Source organism: Kogia breviceps, chromosome 13 (genome assembly GCF_026419965.1).
Source record: "Kogia breviceps isolate mKogBre1 chromosome 13, mKogBre1 haplotype 1, whole genome shotgun sequence".
In the NCBI taxonomy this organism is placed as follows: Eukaryota; Metazoa; Chordata; class Mammalia; order Artiodactyla; family Physeteridae; genus Kogia; species Kogia breviceps.
The window spans coordinates 47,479,135-47,502,398 of NC_081322.1; the positions used below are offsets into that span (position 1 = coordinate 47,479,135).

Sequence of the window (23,264 nt, forward strand, 5' to 3'; positions counted from 1 at the left end):
ATTAGCTGTAACTCTTACTCATCTTTCAGGACTTCAACTAAACATCACATTCTTTATTTAACCTTCTTTGAAACCCTCCTATCATCCCCCATGGTGGCTAAGTGCACTTCACTCTACAATTATAGTGCCCTACATACATTACAACCATAGAATTGTAGATGAATTGAAGACGAATTGAAGATGTCTCTGTGTGACTGTCTTTCCCTGGATTTTAAGCTCCTTAAAGCCATAAATGATGACTTGATCCTTTTTGTACCTTTGCATTTAGCATATCACCTGCACATGGTAACTGCTCAACTGCTTGTTTAACTGACCTAAGTGGACAAGGTGGGAAGGTAAAGATGCTCAAGAGAGAAGGAGAACCCACACAAAGAGGTTTAAGAAGAGGTTATAGAGGGTGGAATAAGGATGCTGTATTATGAGCTAATTCTGTTGGAAGAGATCCCCCTCTAACTCTGAGGGGGGGATCTAGGAGGAAGGAGGTAAAGGTGGAGGTGATGCAGGTGGTAAGGAAGGAAGGGAGTTTCAGGCGGAGGGCTCTATCTTCTTTGTCAAACAGGTGGTTGAACAGAGGGAGTGTTCAACTAAAATTTAGTGAAGGTAGTAGTCGTGAAGAAACATAGGATATATTTGCTCTGGAAGTAAATGCACATATTAAATGCAAAGACTCTAGAAATATTTCATTCTGAAATGCACCATGTGGTAAGGACTCATTCATACACTTGAGATTCTTTTTCGAGGCAAAGCTTTAGATACACATGGAACATTTTCTCTGCATATGTGTGCAGATGCTTGTGCCTGAAGATCTTCGCTTTTCTGTCAGGCTGCAGACCTGCCCGCAGAGCTGGTATTGGTTGTTATGACATTGCTGTTAGTGGCACCCAGTGAAACATGGCTCATGGCAAGTCTGCCTGCACTGTGGGAAGAGTAGCTGCAAATCATCTTGAGAAAGGCACATTTAGCGTTAGTCTCTTGCCTACAAAGAATAACATATCATTTGGGGAAGAATGTGCAACATAGGATCCCATAGTTAGAAATGAAACCAGTGATGATCTCCACAGCTGGCAAATATTTGCCAAATGTGGGAGCATAGACAGGGATGAATGTGATCCAAGCTATGAAGTAAATGAGCATGCCCAATGTTATGATTTTGGCTTCATTGTAATTCTCAGGTAACTATGTGTCTTTGAAGGCAAATATGAAGCAAATGAAGGCCAGGATGGCAATATAGCCCAACATGGTGCTAAATGCAAGCATAGATCCCTCCTCACATTCCAGAATAATGACTGGGCAAGGAGACATTCTCTTCCACAGCAGGTGCTGCAAAGATGAGCCAGAGTGTGCAAATGACAACCTGGATACCCGTGCAAGTGAAGATGATGGGGTTCGGTTTATAGAGGCACTTCAGGAAGTTCTGCAACTTGGGATCAAAGCTGAAGGCTAGCAGAATTTTCAGGGACTTCATCCAAATGCAGTAGATGCAGAGAGTAAAGCTCACGCCAAATAGCTTCTGCCTGGTTTTACGCGTGAAGTTTTGTGGTTCTCCAATGAAAAAGCCTGTGCTGGCAAAGTTGAGGAAATGACAGAAGAGGATTACGTAGCAGACCATCAATCCCCCAGATGATTTCACAACGGGTGTGTTCAGGTTTCTTGTAAATATTATGCCAGTGGCCAGAACAAATATGATTCCCAGTAGAGGCAGGGCCAGGAGCAGGATAGCCAAGGAGTCATTCCCGTTGAGATACTCCACTTCCTTTTCAAAGCACACTGTGCTCCTTACAGGGGCCCAGTGAGTTTTGCTACTGCATAAAAGGCAGTGATCCATACCTAAAAGACAGAGGAGATTCCGTTACATTGCAAACATTTAAACCAGGCGATTGTCTGCAATGCTATAAATGAGGTTCCTAGGTAAAAGTTCTGACTGGAAAACAGATATAGATAATTGTCACATTGGTTACTTATTCAAATAAAGCATGCACACAACCCATGGAAGGTGAGAGAGAAAGGGTGACAGTGAGGAAAGAGGAAGAGGGGAAGAGAAAAAAAGAAAAAGTCATCTGGGCTGTGAGTCTTTAGGAAATTAATACACTTGAAATAGATGCTGGCCTCCTATGAACTTGCTATTATAGGTGGTAGTTCAGGGACTGTCAAGAATAAGGGCTTTGGAACCAGACATACCTCAAGCCCTTTCTTGATCATTTACTATTCCTGTAATCTTTTTTTTTTTTTTTTTGCGGTATGCGGGCCTCTCACTGTTGTGACCTCTCCCTTTGCGGAGCACAGGCTCTGGACGTGCAGGCTCAGCGGCCGTGGCTCACGGGCCCAGCCGCTCCGCGGCATGTGGGATCCCCCTGGATCGGGGCACAAACCCGTGTCCCCTGCATCGGCAGGCGGACTCTCAACCACTGCGCCACCAGGGAAGCCCTATTCCTGTAATCTTGAACAAGCTAATTGAACTTTCTGAACCTATTTCCAAATCCCTTAAAAAAAGACTCTGCCTCAGTGGGGTGCTGCATTCAGTGACATAATAAAGATAAAATGTTTTCAATGGAGCACTGCACACAGTATAAACTTAATATGGTGGGAGCTGCTATTATAAGTAAGGCTGCAGTTCTTTTAAAAGCAGAGGCAATATGGTTGGGTCACCCTAAAAGCTCTCTAAAAGTGGGATAACACAGGATTGTAATCAATGACAGTTGGTGAAGAATTAGTTTATTTTTTCCCCAGGAGGTTAATAAAATTGAGCATCTCACACAGGCAGTGATAAGCTTGAAAATGATTTATGCGGATTCTGACTGCAGGGTGGCATGAATAGTTAATATCAGAGTGGAGTTTCTAGGAATATGGTTGCTTTTGGTTTCCCATTCCCATCTCCTGTAGATGGGGTCCCACCTACTTCCAAAAAACCTCTCTTCGGGCATCCCTCTGATTACACTCCACAGTGCCTGTGTTTTCTTCCTTAATCTCAAAGTCAGGTTGTGTTTCTATTTACAAACTTCTTCACATTTCCAGCCTCCTCCTCTTTCCAAACCCTATTTCCCTACAAATATCCATTCTTCTCTGTCCTCCCCTTAACCACTGCTGCTAGTGTCTGCCATTTCATTCATTCATTCATTCATTCATTCATTGTCATTTATTATTGGCTCTGTCTACGTACAAGAGCTGTGTGCTAGAGACACACAGAGAAGAATAGATGGTGTCCTTTCAAATCACTGAGCACTTTCCCTTCAAAGTCGTGCTCAGTCTTCTACATTTGTTCTTGGAAGCAACTTGCCCTAGTTGTCGAAGACAACCCAGATTGTATCTTGAAAGACTCTTGTACACCTTTATGAGACATAAATGCTGCATATTTTCTTCGTGTTTTTATTTATTCCACTTGGCAGACAGTCGCTAGATACCATGTTACCTGGAAGATTTCCTCCCCAATTACTTTGTTACACAGCACAATCCATCTCAGGGAGAGATACATGGCATTTTTGTGAGACAGTGATAGAACATGAATATTAGAATGTTTACATTGGGATACTTCTCTCTTTGGAGCCAATAAGCATTTGGGAACTATTCTGGCTCTGGAGTTCTCAGCTTTTATAGAAGCTGAGTAGGAATGCTACAATAAACCAGGGAATATAGTGCTTTTAAAATAGGCATAACTCCAGGAAAACTACTGATGGCTCCTTTCAGGGCTCCAAAGGCTGCAGACCTCACTCTTGCTCTTTACTTTGTGTATTTTCCTCTGACCTTGTCAAATTGTTAAAAACAGATTTGACAAACAATCTCTATCAGTAGTTCAGCTCCTCCTCTCACAGAAGGTTCTTTCTTTTTAGGCTTCACTGTTGCCTCTTGGTAGGAATAACAAGATCTCCAGGGTATGCACACCTCTGGGTTTTCATCATGCTCAGTTTAATTAATTCAGCATTTATTTATTTATAGTTATTATGCCCCAATTACAAGTCAGGCATGTCTGTGTGTGGGATATATGGACAAAAATAAACAGAGAACTCGCATTATTTTACAGTGGAGGGTATGACATCTTCCCTTGGAAGTGAAGTCTCTTTTACATCTCTATTAGGTATTGGTTGTGAGTCTGCTGCTAAAATAGAGCATATTCCAAGAGAAAATGAAATCTCACTGGAATTTAATCTAGCAGAAGCATATGGCACTTTTACCTTTCAGATGAAAAAATTAACCAAACAGAATTCATGTTAAAAAAAAAAATCAGCCTAAGAGAAATGGTTCAGATGTGTCACTGTACATGTTGCAATGAGTGTAATTAATTACCTGTCTGATTACTATAGTGATTTTCAGGAGAGTTCACACATTCATAGCAGCAGATATGTTGGCTTTTTGTGGTTTTCTTCATTTGCCCAGGACTGCATTCCTTAGAGCATTTAGATTGAATTTGCTGCAAAGTGAAAAGAAATCCCAAATAGGTTTTTTAAAAGATTTATCTTAATTATCCTTGACTTAATTTATAGATTTATTTACAAAATAGTATTTTGGTCTTTTTTTTTCTTCATAGTGTAATGGAATTGTTTTGTTATCTGGAGGAATTTCAACAAGTTTAAAAAATAGAAAATATTTCAGATAGTGAAATGGTTTCGGAAGAACACAGTTTTTGTCACATTAATAACTTTTGTAAGCAAATAAGGGAAATAAACTCTTTCAAAAAGTCCCTCGACTCAGAATTATTGGACTTTATATTCTTTAGAAGAAGGTTGTTAATCATGCTATTTAAGGAGCATGCCCAGTCTAATCTTAAAAAAATAAAACAATGGAAAAATTTGAATTTAAAGCCATTAAAGTATTAGTTAAAAAGATAACCCTAGATATATAAATAATATTTAAATCATCCTGAGAATTTAGGTTACAATGCTGCATGTCACAAGGTGAATCACACGTAGCATTCTACTTTTATGAAACCCTCTGTTTCCGATATAGCTAATAACTCTTTCCATTTCATCTGTGTTTTGTTTTGTTTTGTTTCCATTCCTAATCCCTTTCTCATGGCACATCTTGTGAGATAAAAATTACTGTCTCACTTTTGCCCTTGGGAAGCCAAGGGTCAAAGCAGAATGGGTAAATGAGGCTTTCTCTAGATTCTCTTAACAGCTATTCCTAGCCTGGAACACAAAGTCCTTAGCTAACTAGTCTTTTCTTTTGGACATGAAAATGATCTGACCGAGAGAGAAAAGTACCCAAGATTAGAAGCCCTGGGTTCACAAGTGCTGGCTTTCTTCTTCTCACCACAGCTATTGCTGATCTGGGTTTTCGGCAGGCAGGATATCTGCCTTGTGGATTACCCAGGGAAAACTTTTAATCTGAAGTATCCACACTCTGGGAGGGTGCTCCGAAGACACAAAAGGATTTAACTACAAGATAAAGCTGGACACCATTAGGAGGAGAAAAGTGAAATCTTTCTTCCCAGCAAGACAGTTCCTTCTCTCTCCACATGTAAGAGACAGTGTAGACATTCTAAAGTCTAATATTGGTAGTTGGGGGACATCAATAAATTTAAGATTATTTGATATTTTGGACTGTGGTTTTTGACGACTTACCAAAATGCTGATACCCCAACTAGCCTGCAGATTGACAAGTGAATCTTGAAGTCTGACCTAACTGATCTCAGATCTTGTTGGTTTCTACTACCTCCTTGAAATACGTATGGGTGTTTCCATCAGAAAGGAAGCCTTGTCCCTCTTTTCATGGTTGTCAGCCCCTTCTGTTTAGTCCCTAAAAGCCCCACTAAGTTATCTGTCATCCTATCATCTCCCCCACATTTAGTGTCTCCCCTACAAAGTCTGGAGATGTCTTGGTAACAGTTTAAAATAGCACTTCTTGCGGAAATTATAATAGGGAATCCTCTCTGTATTCAATAATAAAATGAGTCACAGCATGGTTAAAAAAATCCAGTGTGAGTTACGGTGTTTAGCAGAGTGCTGGGTTCACGATGTAGTTGTGAGGATGATAGTGATGATAACGAGGACAATGATGAAAGTTTGAGAATGCAGAAGGTTGGCTACGTTTCTGTGTTTCGAGGAAAAAGTACCTTACTTAACTGAAATTTATGACAGGGAAAATTAGAATATAGTGGCTTAAAGCATTTCTATGTTCAGTCTTTCGCTGAACACATACATTTTGAGGGCCGATTATATGTCAGGCACTGTTGCAATTACTGGAGCCACAGTAAGGAATGAAATACAAAATTCCATGCTCTCAGAGGCCTTCTGTTCTAGTTGACAAGATTGACAATAAACAAAATAAAAATAAGCAAAATGTACAGAATGCTAGATAGTGATAAGTGCTAAGGAGAAAAACTAAAGACAGGAGGGTATAGAAGTATTACGTTGACAATGCAATTTTTTTTTTTTTTTTTTTCCGTACGCGGGCCTCTCACTGTTGTGGCCTCTCCTGTTGTGGATCACAGGCTCCGGATGTGTAGGCTCAGCGGCCATGGCTCACGGGCCCAGCCGCTCCGCAGCATGTGGGATCTTCCCGGACCGGGGCACGAACCCGTGTCCCCTGCATCAGCAGGCGGACTCTCAACCACTGCGCCACCAGGGAAACCCGACAATGCAATTTTAAATAAGGTGACCAGGGAAGGCCTCCCTGAGATGGTGACATTTTAGGAAAGACAGAAAGGAAGTGAGAAAGTGTACCATGTGGACATCAGAGAAGATTATTACAGGCAAAGGAAACAGCAGGTAAAAGGCCTTGAGCCAGGAGGAGGGAAGACATGTATGGAAGATTGAGAAAGCCTGTGGGGTTGTAGGAAGGTAGTGGGAGATGAGGTCAGGGAGGGGCTGGTGGCAGGTAATGTATGGTGTTTAAAGACACTGGCTTTTCCCCTGAGAGAAATAGGATGTATATGGAGGGTTCTGAGTAGAGCATGATATTTTATAGGATTACTCTGGCCTCTGTCTTAAGAACAGACTGAAGGGGGTAAGAGTGGAAGCAAGGAGCAGTTAGAAACTTACTCTGAGTCTGGGTGAGAGATGATCCTAGCTTGAAGTGGGGTGGTAGCAACAGAGTAGAGGACAAAAGTGTCAGATTCTGGACTCATTTTGAAAGTATAACTTAGGATGGATATGAAGTGTGACAGAAAGAGAAGTGACAAGGATCCCACCAGATTTTTCCATGAGCAGCTAGGAGAAGGGCGTTGCCATTTATTGCAATGGGGGTAGCTTTTGGAGCTCAGTCTTGGAGATAATTAATTAAGATGACTACCAGGCACCCAGGTAGCGATGTCAGTCAGGCAACGGTATATTTACTTGAGTTGAAATTCAGAAGATAAAATTCTGGGAGTCATCTGCCTTCTATATAGTGACATTATTTAAATGCCTGATTGAGATCACTAAGGAAAAGTGCAGACCAAAAAGAGGAGCTGTTCTGAGCTCTGGGCCCACCAATATTTATAGGCAGTAAGAATGGTAAGGAAACAGCAAAGGAGACTGAGAAGTAGTGGCCGGAGACAGAGGAAGAAAACCAAGGGAGTGTGCTGTTGTGGAAGCAAATAAAGAAGGGAGAATAATTAGCCAGTAAGTGAAGTAAGATGATGTATGTATTTATTAACTAGAGAGAAAGAATTCTGATGGACTGAAAAGAGTTCAAAAGAATTATGGGAGGAGAGATGTTGAGGCCAGTGAATACATTCAACTTTTCCAAAGAGTTTTGCAGTAAAGAGAAATAGAGGAATGGGTAGTATATGGAGGGGAAAGTGGGGGATCAATGGAGTTCTTCGGTTTTTTTCTTAAGATGGGAGGAAAAACAGCATGTTTGTATCACTATTTAAATAACACAGAAAATACTGGAGGGTGCAGAAGAGAGTGGAGAATTGCCAGAGCAATGTCCTTGAGTAAGTAAAAGGGGTTGGGATTCAGAGGTCAACTGGAGGAGCTGACCTCGTCTAGGAGCATAGACAGTCCATCCACAGTGCCAGATGGAAAGCAGGGATACAGGCACAGATGTGGTGGCAGCAGAACACTGGAGTTATCTTTTGATTGTCTCAGTTTTGTTAGTCAAATAGGAAGCAGGGTCCACTGAAAGTTAAGATGAGGAAGATGTGTTGGAGTCAAAGAAGAGAAAAGAAAGTATAAAAAGCCATCTAGGAAGGTGGACAGATTAATGGGCTAGGGTAATAGTCTGATTGCCCAATAGCATTTAGGACCCACTGGAGGTTAGAGATCATGAATTTTAAATGAGAACAGTCAGCAAGGTAGGTGGGTTTTTTTTCTTTTTCTTTTTTGCTTGTTTGTTTTTGCCAAGTTCAGCTACATGGGGGCTATACTGATTAGGCAGAGTTTAATATAAGCAGTATTATACTTCGGTCCAATGAATAAGATGAAGAGAGAGATGGGCAAGGAAATTGAGGGTGTGTACAAGGGAGTGATATACAAGTTGACTATGGAATTTAAGGAGGGAAGTTGGGGACAGAGAACAGGCAGTAGGACCGCTGGAGGTCCTGGCGGGGTCAAGGACTTTTGCAGTTGAAGTACCAATTGATTTGAATGCTACAAAGCAGCCAACAGGAAAGTTACCTTAAGATTCCTGAACTCATTTTTTGTTTCTTGGTCTGTGACAATGAAGACATCATTCTTCAGGTCGTATTGTGCCATCTTGGCAATAGGCATGTGGCCGTTGATCTTCCAGAGCACAACATCATATCCAGTATTCATATCTCCATGGGCATCAAAATGAAATGAACTCCCTCCATCTGTGAACGTCACATTTTTCAGTACATCAAGTAACTATGAACAATAAAAACAGAAACGAAGACTGATAGAAATATTGTAAGTGTATCCATTATCCCAATTGTAATGCTGCCTTACAGGAATATCACTTAAAAATTAGAAAAAGGACATTCTGGATCAGTGAGTGTGGTAATTAGTTGAGAAGGTTCTTAACTACTAGGCAACAATTTGAGAAATGTTGAGAATTTCTGCCAAAGTCTTGCTCTGTGAATTTGAGAAAGCAAGTTAGTGTTTATGGAGGTAGCTTCTCTAGCCTACAAAATTGAAATCTGAGCATCTTTACTTTCTCCATGTTGCAGAATTAATGGGTCCTCTGGGGCAGATGCCTGGGCTCTAATTCTGGTTCCATATTTCATTAGTGGTGTGATCTTGGCAGTTACAATTTCTTTCTGGGCCACAGTTGAGGTAAATGAAACCTACTTAATATGATTATTGTAAGAATTAAATGTAATTATGGATGTAAGCACTTTAGCCCAGTATCTGGCACAGATTAAGGGTTAATCGAGATTAGTTTAATACCTTTAAGTACCTGTTATTAGCTAATAGGGATGTTGTGCAAATAAATAAAAATACTTCGCGTCTATCAACTAATAAAGTCACCTGACATTCATACATTACATGCTACTACTCAAATCTGTGATGCCCTTTTACTCCGTAACAACTCAGCGAAGCAAGCTGAGCTGGGATCGTCTTCCTCTTTTCTCAGAGGAGGACCCCAGCCGAGTGGTGAAGGACCTTATCTGAGGATACACATCTTGACTTTCATTATGAGGTCTTCCCATTGCACCTAACAATATATTCATTTGAATTCTCCTCATTGTTTTTTTCCTTCTGACTCAAAGCAATTATCCCTGTGCCATTTGGAGTTATGGAAGGCAGGAAATTCGTCCTTTTCCTTCTAGAGTCACAATCAGCCTGGGCCTTTGGCCAAGTCTGAGTGGGTAATCCAAGCCAGTAGCTGTCATGCTCACCAGCCCCAAAATGAAGGCTGAGGGGACAGAACTACAGACCTTGGCAACAGTCCGGTAACGACAGCACCCTACTTTTGGGGTTTGTGCTGAGGAGCGTCCCTACCCGAGAAGTTTAGTTGGTGAGCCTAAGGTAACTGCTAGTGTCTGCCGTCTAAGTCCATACTCGTTTGGTGGGAGGTGTAGATCTTCTCATCACCAATGGTTTTCAAGTCTGTTTCAGTAATTGAGAGTATAGTAAAGTGATCTCTAAATTCTATTTCCAATTTAGTTCAGAAAATGATTTTTTTTAACTTGAGAAGAAATATAATGAAAAAGTACTTTTCTTGTTACCCAGTTTGTTCAGTGAGAACTTGTATGCAATATAGCTAGAAGAGAAAATGTTTTACTGACAAATGAGGCAGCCGTATTGAGCTTGTGCTGCAGGAGAAGAATACTGGACTGGGTGAGAGGAAAACATTTGAGTTCTGGCTCCACGGGCCCATGCATCTATATCTGTGATGCTTATGTGGCTTTTGTTGGGTGCAAAATCTATGGAACAAGGCTGAAGTTGTTCTATTTGAATAGAGTTATTCTTATTCTATTTCTTCCTAGTTAATATTTTTTTAAAAAAATATTTATTTATTTGTTTGTCTGGCTGTGCCAGGTCTTAGCTGTGGCATGTGGGATCTTTGCTGCCACGTGCGGGATCTTCATTGCGGCACGTGGACTCTTATTTACGGTGTGTGGGATCTAGTTCCCTGGCCAGGTATCGAACCCGGGCCCCCTGCATTGGGAGCACAGAGTCTTAACTACTGGACCACCAGGGAAGTCCCTTAGTTAATCTTTTATGAATGTTTCTTTCCTTCAGTTTTTTTTCCCCTTTGGCAAATAGAATATTAGAAAATCAAGTTGTATTTTAAGTAGATATATTAGCTACAGTAGTCATGTCAATAACCAAATATCACTTTAGCAAAATCTCTAAGCATGTATATTGATTTTATTATATGTCCTCACAGGTTTCTTAGTTCTTTTAATCGATTCAAATTAATTAGTATTGCTTTAAGGAAGCAGGATGTCAGATCTAAGGTGGTAGAATTAACTGACAAAATCTTATTCCAGCAATTGCCTGGAACAAAAAATATGGAGGGAACAAAAAAAGAACAAGTAAAGCCCTACCTTCAATGTTCCCATCTCTACCTGTGTATTGAGTTTTCTTCTGTTCCTTCCTTAAGCAATATACACACATAAGCCCCAGGAACTTAGTTGTTTAGGGAGCATATCCTCTCCCATTCTTTTGTTTGAACTATAACTTCCACCAGTTTTTCCTCCATTTAATCAGGTTTTACAGTGTAAATTTCTAACACATATATGTTCTGTAAATAATGATAACATTGTATGATGTAAATAAACTAGCACAATTCCATGTTTGTTCTTACAGGAAAGAGGGTAGAGGCAAACAAAACAGTACATTCATCACTTGTTAAATATTCTATCGAACATTTGCTCTGGATTAAGGTAATTTTGAACATTAATGCTTACAGTTATTAAGCTATTTAAGGCTTTTTCCATCCATTATTTGTTTATTTTTCATCAAGACTCTGAAACTCATGATAAGTTGACTCTAAAATATTTGGAGAGTAGGATTTGCATCTCCATGGTTATATAATTCACCTCTGTATGGCAGTGACCTGTTTCTGAGAACACGAGGTCAGGAGACCACTCCAATTAAGCTGCTGTGGTTGATGTTGTTTTCCATGTCCCCAGCCTCTCTGCTGTCCACTACGTCTCCGTTAAGTGAGCTGTGCTTGTGAAAAGAGGTATCTATGTGAGCGAATTAGAGACTAGCAAGGAAGCAGCCTTGCATCTCTGTCTGGTACCCAACCTATGTCTTTTTCTTTTGTAAACTCTTCCATGGTGTAGCAAAAAAGCACATGACTAAGGCTGGGACAGTTTCACTGCTAACTCTATGAGTGCCCATGGGCCAGACCCGTATAGCTGAGGTCCCCTCCATCTCTAAACTGCTGCAAGTCTCAGTCACCAGTAACACTTCTTGCCAGTTCTTTAGGATGAAGGGTAATGAACAAGAATCTGTGGATCTACCATAATATTTAAAGATTAGAGATGATGTGTGTCAATGCTTAGTATAGTAGGCCTTAAAAATTATTAGTTATTATTTTCCTCATTGCTCCACAGTCATTCCCTTTTTGTCCTAATGTCTCTTCTGACTTCTGGACCACTACACTTGAATGTCTCATAAGTTCTTCACATTCAACAGGTCCAAAATGGAATGCTTAATATTTCTTCTTGCTTCCAGACCTTCACTTTTCTCTGTGTTTCCATCTCAATAAATGGCACCAGTTGCCCAAATTTAGAATCATTTGTGACATCTTTGCTTTTCTCTGTCATTCTTTACATCCAATCTATCTCCAAATACTCTTCATCTTTCCTCTTAAGTATATGCCTCTCCATCATCATTGTCACACCCTTAGTACCTGTAGTACTTATACCTGAAGTATAAGGGATCCTTATTGTATGCCTGGATTACCAAACTGGTCTTTCTCTGTCTAGTCTTGTGTTCCTCTAGTCAATGTACATTGCAGTAGGAATACTATTTCTACAATGGAAAGCAGGTCACGTCACTCTTCTGTCTAAAAATAGCTGTAATTGGCTCCTCTTTGCTCTCTAAAGTCTAAACCTTTAAACATAGCTTGCAGACTTTCTATTGAAAGGATGGTCTTTGTACCAGCAGTATCAGCATCACCTGAGAGATTGTTAGAAGTGCAGACTTTCAGGTCCCCCACACTGGAACTACTGAATTAGCATCAGCATGATAATCATATTACCAGGTAATCAAGTTTGAGATGCTCAGATTGATAAGGCCCTAATAATGGATGCTTCACTAACCCTCCATTCTCATTTGCCTGTAATCTCCACAAAAGACTCCAGTTGTATGGCACTACTTTCTGATCCCTGAAGATGCCATGCTTTATCTCTCTGTGACTTTGCTGGAGTATTTCTGTCCTGCTTAACTCCTACCCATCTATCGTGTTCACCAGAGATGTCGTGATCTTTGGAGAATGTTTTCTGAATTGCAAATACTGGATTAGTTTCCTCAATTATATGCTTCTCTACCATCTTGTATTTATATGAAACATTGTAATGCATTATTCTGCACTGTGATCAGCTCCTTAATTGTTTGATTGTTTACTCCTCTAGACACATGACTACTTTAGGGAGAGAATTGTCTTGTTCTCCATAATATTTTCAGCACTCAACACAATGGCTGGAACATTGAGACATCCAACAAATATTTGCCAAATAATTGTGTAAAGAGTAGTTTCACTGTTATACATTCTCTCATCCCACATGTATCACTCACTACCTAGTATATCATCCACAGTAGAGGAAAGCAAAAAAGAAAACTAAAATCACTATTCACAACAAGGAGGTGGTATTCTCACACACATCTGAGGAACATAAAAAAAAAAAATCTTTTGAGATAAAACAAGTATGACTGTGCTATCCCTGAATACTGCTCACAGACATCACCAAAGGTGGAGCCAAAGTAAGGATTATCCTCAAATATTGGAAAAAACTACCTCCTTTAAAGTTATTTGAATCTAAAATCATTTAGAAAGTATTATTTAAATATTAGTGAATTTTTCCAGGGGACAAAATAATTTTTAGGAATATATCTTTGATTAGTGACCCTAAATGTTGCTGATCTTTAAATTTAATGTCTATGGAGATTTCTTCCTAAAAAGACAATAGTTTGCATTATTTGTCCAATTAATTCTGGCCTAGACATGGCTGGCTCACTCGTGATCAAAGGGGCAAGGCACTCCCCTTTTCCTCCTTTCCAGTCTGTTTCTGTTTGCTCTGGATTACCATGCTCCCGGGGTGGGGGGGAATAAAGAATGATCCCAGGGTCCTAGTGTTTAAATAAAACATTTTAGAAGATCTGCTTCAATTATACTTTCTCAAGATTTTTCCTCAGAATGTTTGAGACTTATTCCTGACTTAAAATACTTTCCCAGAGGAGAAATAGCTATTGCTATTTGTACTTCTCTTATGAGTCTCTTTATAGCTCCTCCCCTTTATCCCATCTGTCTCTGATTGTCTATTTTCTCTCCCTTACTCTTTCTCAACCTCTCATTCTTAAAATTTCATGTAGTGGTTTCATTATGTTGGTCCACTTAACTTAGAGGTTTTTTTCTGTTTTTTTTTTTAACCAATCCCTCATTAAAGTTTTACATTACAAAGAGTATCCTTTCAAACAGGTATCTTAAAATCACTAGACATTTAAATATGTGTGTATGTGTATACACACATATTTTAAAGAGAGTTTTAATTAAAAATAAAAATTCTAATCTCTAGTCTTACCTCTTCATTAGGTTTTTTTTTGCCTTGCATTTACAAGGTGAAAACTCGTTTTAAAATGAGCAACTTAAAACACCCTATGACCATCACATGATTCACCCAAATGTAAGCTGATCACTTCAGACCTTGGAGCTTGTGTTTGTGGGTGTTTAAAGTAAGAATGACAAAAGTAGAAACAGCCTGCCATGGACATTCACTTATGTGATCAGAAGAATTGGATCTTATTCCCTTTTACCTTTTTTCCCTAACAAATGTAAAATAAATATCTTTTTTGGAACGTGATTCTGCCTTAAGTCAGACAGACAGGTTTGGCTTTGAATATACGTTAGTGAGAAATTTGTTTCTAATGAGTAAAATTTATCATATAAAGCAGCAGTTTGCTTTTAAATGCCTTGTTTATGAACATTTTAAAAACGCAATGGAAAATTTTCACTAAATAGGGCCATATTATGCTTTAATTAGAGTTTCTACAAAATAATCAAAGAGAAGAAAGGGAAAGACTTCTTTTACACAATTAGTGGTTCGTTTAAACCCGAGATATCATAGGACTTGTTATGACTGACCTAACATCATTCATTTGAAGAAGACTGGAGTCCTAGGGAAACTGCCCTAAGTAAGGGTCATAACTGGAGGCGTTAGGACTATAACCACCAGAGACACCACGAAAACCAAAGGGTATAGAGTCAGAAGACCCAGACTAGAGTCATATTTCTGGTACTTTCAGCTTTAGTTTCCTTATGCATAATATTTAGCAATAATAAAAGGGATCATTAAACATGCCTGGTCTTGTGTTTGTTAAGAGCATCAAAAGAGATAATCATTTGAAGCTTTGAAAAACTGCAAGATCAGATACAAATACATAAACTAAAGGAAAATAGCACTATCAACAGAATCTTCTTGGAAATTAAAAGAACACAACTTTGGTGGGTCAGAGTAGGAGGTGAAGGTAAAATAAAAACTCTATTATCCTTAAGAACAAAGAACTAGTGATAGAAATTCAGGTTATTCAAACACTGAAAGTATCTACTTATAAAAGGAATACAGTTAAGATCAGTTTATATGAATATTGCAGATTAAAGAAAGGAGAGAAATGATAGTAGGGGAATTTTCTCAGATATGTGAGTTAGTACCTCCCATGGTTGAAAGGCATTGGGGTTCTGAGTCTCTCGAGCTTGGCACAGATCCTGAATGGCGTAACCAAGGGCAAACACTGCTAGCTGAATGCTGTGAACAAGTCCCGGCTCAGTGTAATCCCACAGGAAGTCATTCCTCAGCGAGAAGTTCCTTTCTATATCCTCGTTAGCCTTGTAGGCCAAAGTCCCCTGAGAATAGTTGCAAATGCATTGACTCAGATCCCTGTCCTTCGTATATGCACAGAAAGGTAAACCCCACAACTTTGCCAATCCTTTTAACATTAGGAATGGTCGTGATCTTGGTGGCCGTTGACCAGTTATTGCTAGCAATCCAGATCTTATTTATATTCTTTTCAGTGGCTTTTACTGAAGAGACTGAAAACATGGAAAGGACTCAGAAATACCACAACGATGTTAACCTGGCTTCTGCTATGATTCTCTCAGGTGTCTGACTGATCCTGGCTTCAATGGTATTATCTGAGAGGGAGGCCGGGAGAACTTCTCTGCAGGTTATGCACACGTTATTTGTTGAGGTCTGAATCGCGAAAGTGTTGAGAGCCAGTCGTCCATAGTCATCATCTGTGGTTAGGATGCCAGTCCAGTTCCATCCAGATTTCTGGATCAGGTGGGCCATTGCTTTGGTTTAGTACAAGTCACTGGGCATAGTCTGTAAAAATGAAGGAAAGCGAATTTTGTCACGTAGGGTTTCTGCAGTTGATTCATAACTCACCTGGAAATGGACAGAAACTTTTAGTTATGGTGTTGATGAGCTGCAGGCGGCTATTCATAGTAGATATTCTTCTCTTTGATTTCTGTGAGTTTCCATAACATTTTCTAAATTCTTTGATCCTTTCCATCCTTCCCCTTCAATGAGCTACCTTATAAATAGCTTAAATCACGATATTTAGTACCTGGTGACTGTCGAGAGTCACTGCTTTTCAATCATTTGGTACTGTGTATAGTGTAAGCCCTTCAAGGGTTTAGGCTCTATCTTAAATCTCCATCTACACTCCTATATCCATTTATATCTATCTATATCTGAGGCCAGGGCCAATAGTGGATATTATTTAAATACTTAGAGATAAATATGGGAAAATGCAGCCAGTCAAATAAGCAAAATGAACTTTCAGACACCTAGTTTGTTCAAAGTTTGTATAAATGACAACTTTGATGATTTTTATTCTAGGTAAAATAAATCATCCAGACAAATAATCATCTGTCCAGGGGTCAGGAAACTTTCTGCTGTAAAGGACCAGATGTAAAATATTTTAACTTTGTTGGTCATGTGTGGTCTCTGTCATATATTATTTTTGTATTTTTTGTTACAACCTTTAAAAAATGTAAAAATCATTCTTAGCTTGACATCTCAAGAGCTTGAGAGCCACATTTGACCCACAGGCTACACATTCAATAGTTATCGGACTCCTAATCTACTCAAAAGGGCACCAGCATTTTAGGAGACCTCCCTAATGTGTGCAAAGTTTTGCCTAATTTACAGCTTTGGTGATTTTGTTCTAGGGAGAGTTATTACCTTCCACAGCTGCAATTGCACTGTGCCACTTCCTCAGTGATTTTTTTTTTTTTTTTTTTTTTTTTTTTTTACTATTTACAGCAGCTACATGGTATGGGGGAAAGACAAAAGGCTTTGGAGTCAAACGAACTGTTAGAATCCTGACTCCAATAAATTTGGCAGTTAGTTAACACTTCTTTCCCAGTGAAACAACAGGATTCTTGTGAAGACTGAAGGAGAAATTTTAAATGGATAGTGGCACACAGTGGACATTCACTAAACCTTAATTCCCTTCCCAGTACCTGACATTACTATGCTCACCTTCACTGTGCTGCCTGGGCTTCTGCAGAATCCGTGTTACCACGGAGAGTCCCCTCTCCTATTGTGTGGTCTATCATGGAAGTTACATTTGCACATTAAACAACCATTGTTAAAAATAGTCTACTTTTCTTACTTGTCACTTAACTAACCTTATACGTAGTCTAGAAATTTTGGGCCAAAGCCTTATCTCTGAGATATTTGGGGGAATAGTTCTTTTTGTTTTGTTTTGTTTTGGACTTAAACTTTTCATTATCAACTTCTCTAGGCTATAATATAATGGAACTCTCAGAGTCTTATATGGGTATATGCACTTATTTAGTCTAGCTCCAGAAAGTTATATATTTTGAATTCTATGTACTTATATTATACATGTATATATTTCTATCTGTTAACTTCTATCAGATGGTCATTTCTTGATAATCTGACTATAAGCCTTTTCTAACTTTTTGCTTCTAATCTTCCTTGATCTTAGAAAATAATGACCTAGTGAGTTACAGAGTGATATGATATGAAGGTTAATTGGTTCAAAATCAAAGCCAAGAGAGCTTGCTTGACTGTGAGTAATGTGCAAGAACTTAGTGCAGGGCTGTCTAATATACACTTTGGTCTTTCAGAGACCATTTTACTTACTTCCTGGTTAAAGGTTTGCATTATAGGAAGCTCAGTAGTTCACAGTCTCTGCTCAAAGCCTTTCCATCATACTCAGTACAAAGTGCAAACCATACCACAGATTACAAGATGCTATATGACCCGGCCCTTGCCCATCTCTACAAATGCATCTCTTACTCTGCTCCTTTCTGCTCAAACTGACCTAACCATATTGACCTTTTGTTATTCTTTGGACATTTCAACTTTGTACTTACTGCTTTCTCAGCCTAGGTACTCTCCTCTTCTCCCCATCTTCTCTTGACTGTCCCTTTTCATTCAAGTTTCAGGCTAAACGTCACCTCCTTGAGAGTCTTCTTTGACTTCCACGTCCCTTTACCCCTCAGTTCCCCTGCAGTTTTCTTCATGGTACCTGACTGATGTTATTTTATTTTATTTTATTTTTTTTATTTATTTATTTTTTGTGGTATGCGGGCCTCTCACTGTTGTGGCCTCTCCCGTTGCGGGGCACAGGCTCCGGATGCGCAGGCCCAGCGGCCATGGCTCACGGGCCCAGCCGCTCCGCGGCATGCGGGATCTTCCCGGACCGGGGCACGAACCCGTATCCCCTGCATCGGCAGGCGGATTCTCAACCACTGCGCCACCAGGGAAGCCCTGATGTTATTTTAGAAACAAGGCAGTTGAGGTGCTCAGAAGTTTCTGTCTTATCCAAATCACACTGAAAACTGTCAGAAACTAGACCTGACAGATTGAGGGATGATTGCTCCCTTGGTGCTTTGATCACTATGCTATCCATAATAGGGCACATCCTTTTTTTTTACTGAAGAGAAAGAAAGGTTAAAGTAAAAGCATCTCCCCCTCTAGTTTCCCAGATTACCCTGATCCTTTCATGATAAAGAGTATGATCAAACCCAATGTATGGAGGAGGTAGAACAAAACCCACCTGTGACATGAGCTGTAAATTCAACATCCGGGAGACAGCCATGGTTATTGCTGAGTAGCCAGCACCTATGACAGCCTTAATCCTTGGCATGTATCTGGAATAGTCACACTTAAACTCCACGATTTCTCTGGAGCAGTTGAACTTAGAGAGAAACCTCGGAGCAGCTGCCATTGCCTCTGTGACATCTATGCAAGTGTCATAGATTTCATACCCTAGTTTGACTCCAGATAATAGTGTTGAATTACTAATCATTTCAATGCTGTCTATCATGGCAAGAGTTTGAAGAAAATTTGATATTTCAAAGCTGTTGAGAAACAAATTTTTTTGAAATTAGAACATAACTCTTCTACAGACATGATGATATCCTATTTTATTCTCATTTCTGCCGTATAATAGACAGTTTCTGAATCAGTGACACTTATCTCTTGAAGGATCTAAACTTTATTTATTTAAAAATAGTTTTTGATGGAAACCTTTCTCTATAAGGGGACTTCCCTGGCAGTCCAGTGGTTAAGACTCCGTGCTTCCAATGCAGGGGGCATGGGTTCCATCCCTTTGGGGAACTGAGATCCCACATGCTGCGTGGCCAAAAAAATAGAAAATAATAAAAAAAAAGAGTATATAGGAACCAAGTTTCTCAAATGGAGTCTACAGGACAGGATTTAATCTTTTCTTGGTTAATTTCAGGATCATTTTGAATATTCAGTTTAGTATTCTACAGTATGAAGATGTTTCTGTAGTTAAATGTCAGCATTTTATTGCTGTCCAAGAATCTGCTTTTATAGACTCTCCCATTTTTTACTTTTGTGATGCTAATCTATTGTGGTTGGAAACCAGACGAATAAGACTCTTAAGAATGACTTATAAAACAGGCTCTGGGTAAACGCACAATAGCTTTCTCCTAGATAACATGCAGTATTTCCGTTCCGAGGCATAGATATTTCCCCTTTTAGTGGGTTTTTCCAGTTGGCTTCTGGACTTGTGATTATTCCAGAACATTGAGTTGTTTAATTACTGATTTACTGTTAAGTTTATTTCACCCACCACTGTATACAAAAGGTTACAAACAGTGCCTAATACAGAGTAAGAATTCAATAAATACTTTTTGAAATGAATAAAAGGGGATATTGTTGTTCAGCGTTTTGATATTTTCAAGTTTCTTTTAATTCATTTAGTTATGATAAATTAAATAATATTTGGATAATACTGTTTGTCATTACAGACTAAATGTGAAGTTTGGCAATGAACATTAAGTGTTTAATTTAAAGAAAGAAACAAAGAAGAAAGGTTAAAGTAATGAATTGTCTGGCAAATAAAATGTGTAATATTTTCAGAGTCCCCCACGTGTTAGCTCCATGAGAGTCTGAACCCCTTTGGTGTTTACCTCAGGATCCCCCATGCCTAGAATGCGACCTAGGTAATGTAGGCATTTAATAAATAGTTGTTCAATGTTGAATGAATACTGTTTCTCTCAAGGAGTGACAATAAAGCAAAATGATGTTCAGTGACTTTTTTTTCCAGAATAAATGTGCTTATTAGACCAAATGATTTTTAAGAAAAATAATTTTCCATCCTTATTTGTTGGCCTATGATTGTGGGCCTTAAATCTGCAGTGCCTATTTAGTACTCTGAAAAATCCTCATTAGCTATTTCGGGGTGCTCGCTGGTATTCCTGGTAATCAATGATTAAGATGACAGTTGCTCAAAATACCCAACTTAATGCCAGGAAGGAATCTTAGAGTGATGTGGGATCACATTTTACCTGAAAGCATTCATGGAGGGCATGATAAACACTTTTTGATTAAAAAAAGAAAAAAAATGGGAAAAGAGGAGATTAAATTTATATACAAAAGTATCAAGATAGAAATCAGGATTTGAGAGTTAGAAGGAAGCACTGGGCTCACGTTGCTATAGCAACAGAGGCTGATGCTGCCTGTCTTTAAAAGTTATCCAGGCCCTTATTTTACAGAAGAGAAAAATCAGATGCTGAAACTCAGAGAGTTTAAATGATTTGCCTAAACCTACAAAATTACTTTGTCCCCAAACTGAAATTAGAATTCAAATAGCCTGTTCTCCTTAAAGAAAACCATCTGTAGTATCCTCCCTCCAGCTTTATTTTTCTATAATACACCGTGACAAATGTCTTTTCTGTAGTCAAGCTTTCACAATATAAAGTGTTCATGAAGGAAGAAGGAACACTCTGAGTTGAAGTAGCGTTCTTAATTCATTATGAAAGAATTAGATGATTTCAAGAAGGAACTAAATACAGTGTGGAAAAAAATGTTAGTATGGAGAAAAATTTTAAGTGCAGTCTATTATAAGCAAAGAATTAAATAAAGATCCATGTTTGAAACAACCCACATTTGTGGGTGATAGGAATATAATTGTGCTATGTATGTTTGTAGTGGACAGTCTACTGTGTCTTATTGGTTTTCTCCTGTGACTGCAGGGGTTATTCTTTGTAGGCAAAATCCGAATAAATATATTAATGGGAAGCATTCATTGCCTCTGTACTTGGAGGTTGATTATACATATAGTGCTAATATAGCTTTCTTGTAAGGAAGAATAGCAAGACTTAACTTTATGCAACTTAAAAATATATGAGTTTAAATTTTGTTAAAATAATTTAGATGTTAATACAAGTAAACATTTACATGCCCTAGTCTCACTGTATAATCTTGAAATCTAAATATGTTCTCTGAAGCTTCACTCACCCGACTCACTTCTGGGTTTCTGGCCATCGGGGGTAGTCTTCTGAGGACAGCATTTTTTCATGAATGGCAAACAAACCTCCAATCATGATATGCTCTGGAGAAGTGGCAGCCACAAAGTCATCAGGGGTCTGGCAAGGCTGGGAAGTAGCAAAAATAATCACAAAACAGGTAATCAGTACTATCAGTAGTGCCATGTTTCTATCTCATTTGCTCACTTCTTGCATGTTCTGAGGAATCATTGAGCTCACAGAGTGCCAGCAACATCATTCTTATTTCACCTGTAAACACCATATAATGTATTGGATAGTGTCAAGGGCCAGAAACACTCAGTGTTCACATACCTGATGACAGTCAAAACAGTTCTTCACCAATAAGAAGATAGCAGACTTTCTCACACTCCGTTGTTGATGTGTGATGGCAGTAATGCCAGGTAAAGCTGATAGAATTAGAAACACAGCTCCTCACTGTGATAGCATCTTTTACTCAACTGACATGTCAAGGGCTTTGAGTCATGCTGGCGTTTCTTTTGAAGTAAGATATAGAATCTTCAAGAGGGAGCAGTTTGGGAAAGTTTTCGCTCTTCAGAAATGGACAGTTTGGGGACTTCCCTGGTGGCACAGTGGTTAAGAACCCGCCTGCCAATGCAGGGGACATGGGTTCGAGCTCTGGTCCGGCAAGTTCCCACATGCCGCGGAGCAACTAAGCCCATGCACCACAACTACTGAGCCTGCTCTCTAGAGCCCGCGAGCCACAACTACTGAGCCCACATGCCACAGCTGCTGAAGTCTGCGTGCCTAGATACCATGCTCCACAACAAGAGAAGCCACCACAGTGAGAAGCCCGCGCACCGCAATGAAGAGTAGCCCCTGCTCACTGCAACTAGAGAAAGCCCATGTGCAGCAACGAAGACCCAACGAGCCAAAAAATAAAAATAAATTTTAAAAGTAATAAATTAAAAAAATATTCTGAAAAATTTTAAAAAAAGAGAGAAATGGACAGTTTTGCATTTTCCAAGGTATCACATTCAAGGCACAAAAGCTGCAAAGTAGTTTATAAACTGTTTAGAAAAATAACATCCCTAATTTATTTCCCCAGAAAAGCTCTATGTAAAAAATGAAATTCAGTTATATTTAGCTATTTGTCACTGTGAGTTTACATGTGTTAGAAATAAGTAGTTTCTGTGGTGATGGGCAAAACTAAAAATGAGATGAAACTTGTCTGATGTAGTAGTATTTTGCTTTGAACAAGAAAGTTCTGTCATAGATCATTGACATTTCCACCCCTGTTTGTAGATTCTATTTTTATACATTTGGAACTCTTCAGGTTACATGTTCTCAGTGCTTCAGAATCTGAATTAACTAACATGACTTTGTGGATATCTTATATAATTTAACAGAAGATAGATAAACCTCAGTAACTGGCACTATCAAGAAGAAGTTAAAAAATTTTAACTTTACTTTTTAAAATCAGTCTTTTTCAAACATTGGTTTAAGAAGGAATATATCATGGGCAAGCAATTACAAATCTAATACATCCAGTTTATTTGATGGGCAGCAGATACGTTTAAAAGAATTTCAGAAAATAAAAGAGTCCAATAGCAATTACGATATTTTTCATCATTGAAATTATCCTTAGGTTCCATTGACGTGTGGAGCTGTGCCAGCTGAAGGGTGGAGAAGTCACAGCCGTTCACACGGTGTCACATGTTTCCTTAAGTCTTACCATTTTTACTAGTGGCAGGATTTCCTCTTAGGATCCAATCCAGTGAACTTCAGTTGTCCAGAAAGTTTAATATACAGGAGTCTGAAGACTCTTCGGATGTTTAGCAATTGCATTTTACCTCCTTAATCTTTATTATTCATTTGTGTATGTGTATATGTGCAACTGGATAAATTTATGTTTTCATGAATTTAGTTATTTTGCTCGGATAGCTCCAAGATTTGCTATGATTATAAGTTCA

The 23,264-nt window shown here is 39.0% G+C and overlaps 2 protein-coding genes across 2 annotated transcripts in view; one reads left to right on the forward strand and one right to left on the reverse strand.

Moving 5' to 3' along the window:
* Nucleotides 1–23,264, forward strand: part of RFX6 (regulatory factor X6) — a 130,472-nt gene that overhangs the window by 16,942 nt on the left and 90,266 nt on the right. The window lies entirely within an intron of this gene.
* Nucleotides 715–21,498, reverse strand: GPRC6A (G protein-coupled receptor class C group 6 member A). Its single transcript, XM_059083328.1, is given in 10 exon segments — nt 715–1,288; nt 1,290–1,827; nt 4,279–4,402; nt 8,535–8,744; nt 15,208–15,454; nt 15,456–15,574; nt 15,576–15,634; nt 15,637–15,940; nt 18,591–18,894; nt 21,305–21,498. Coding segments are annotated over 10 exon segments (2,673 nt in total).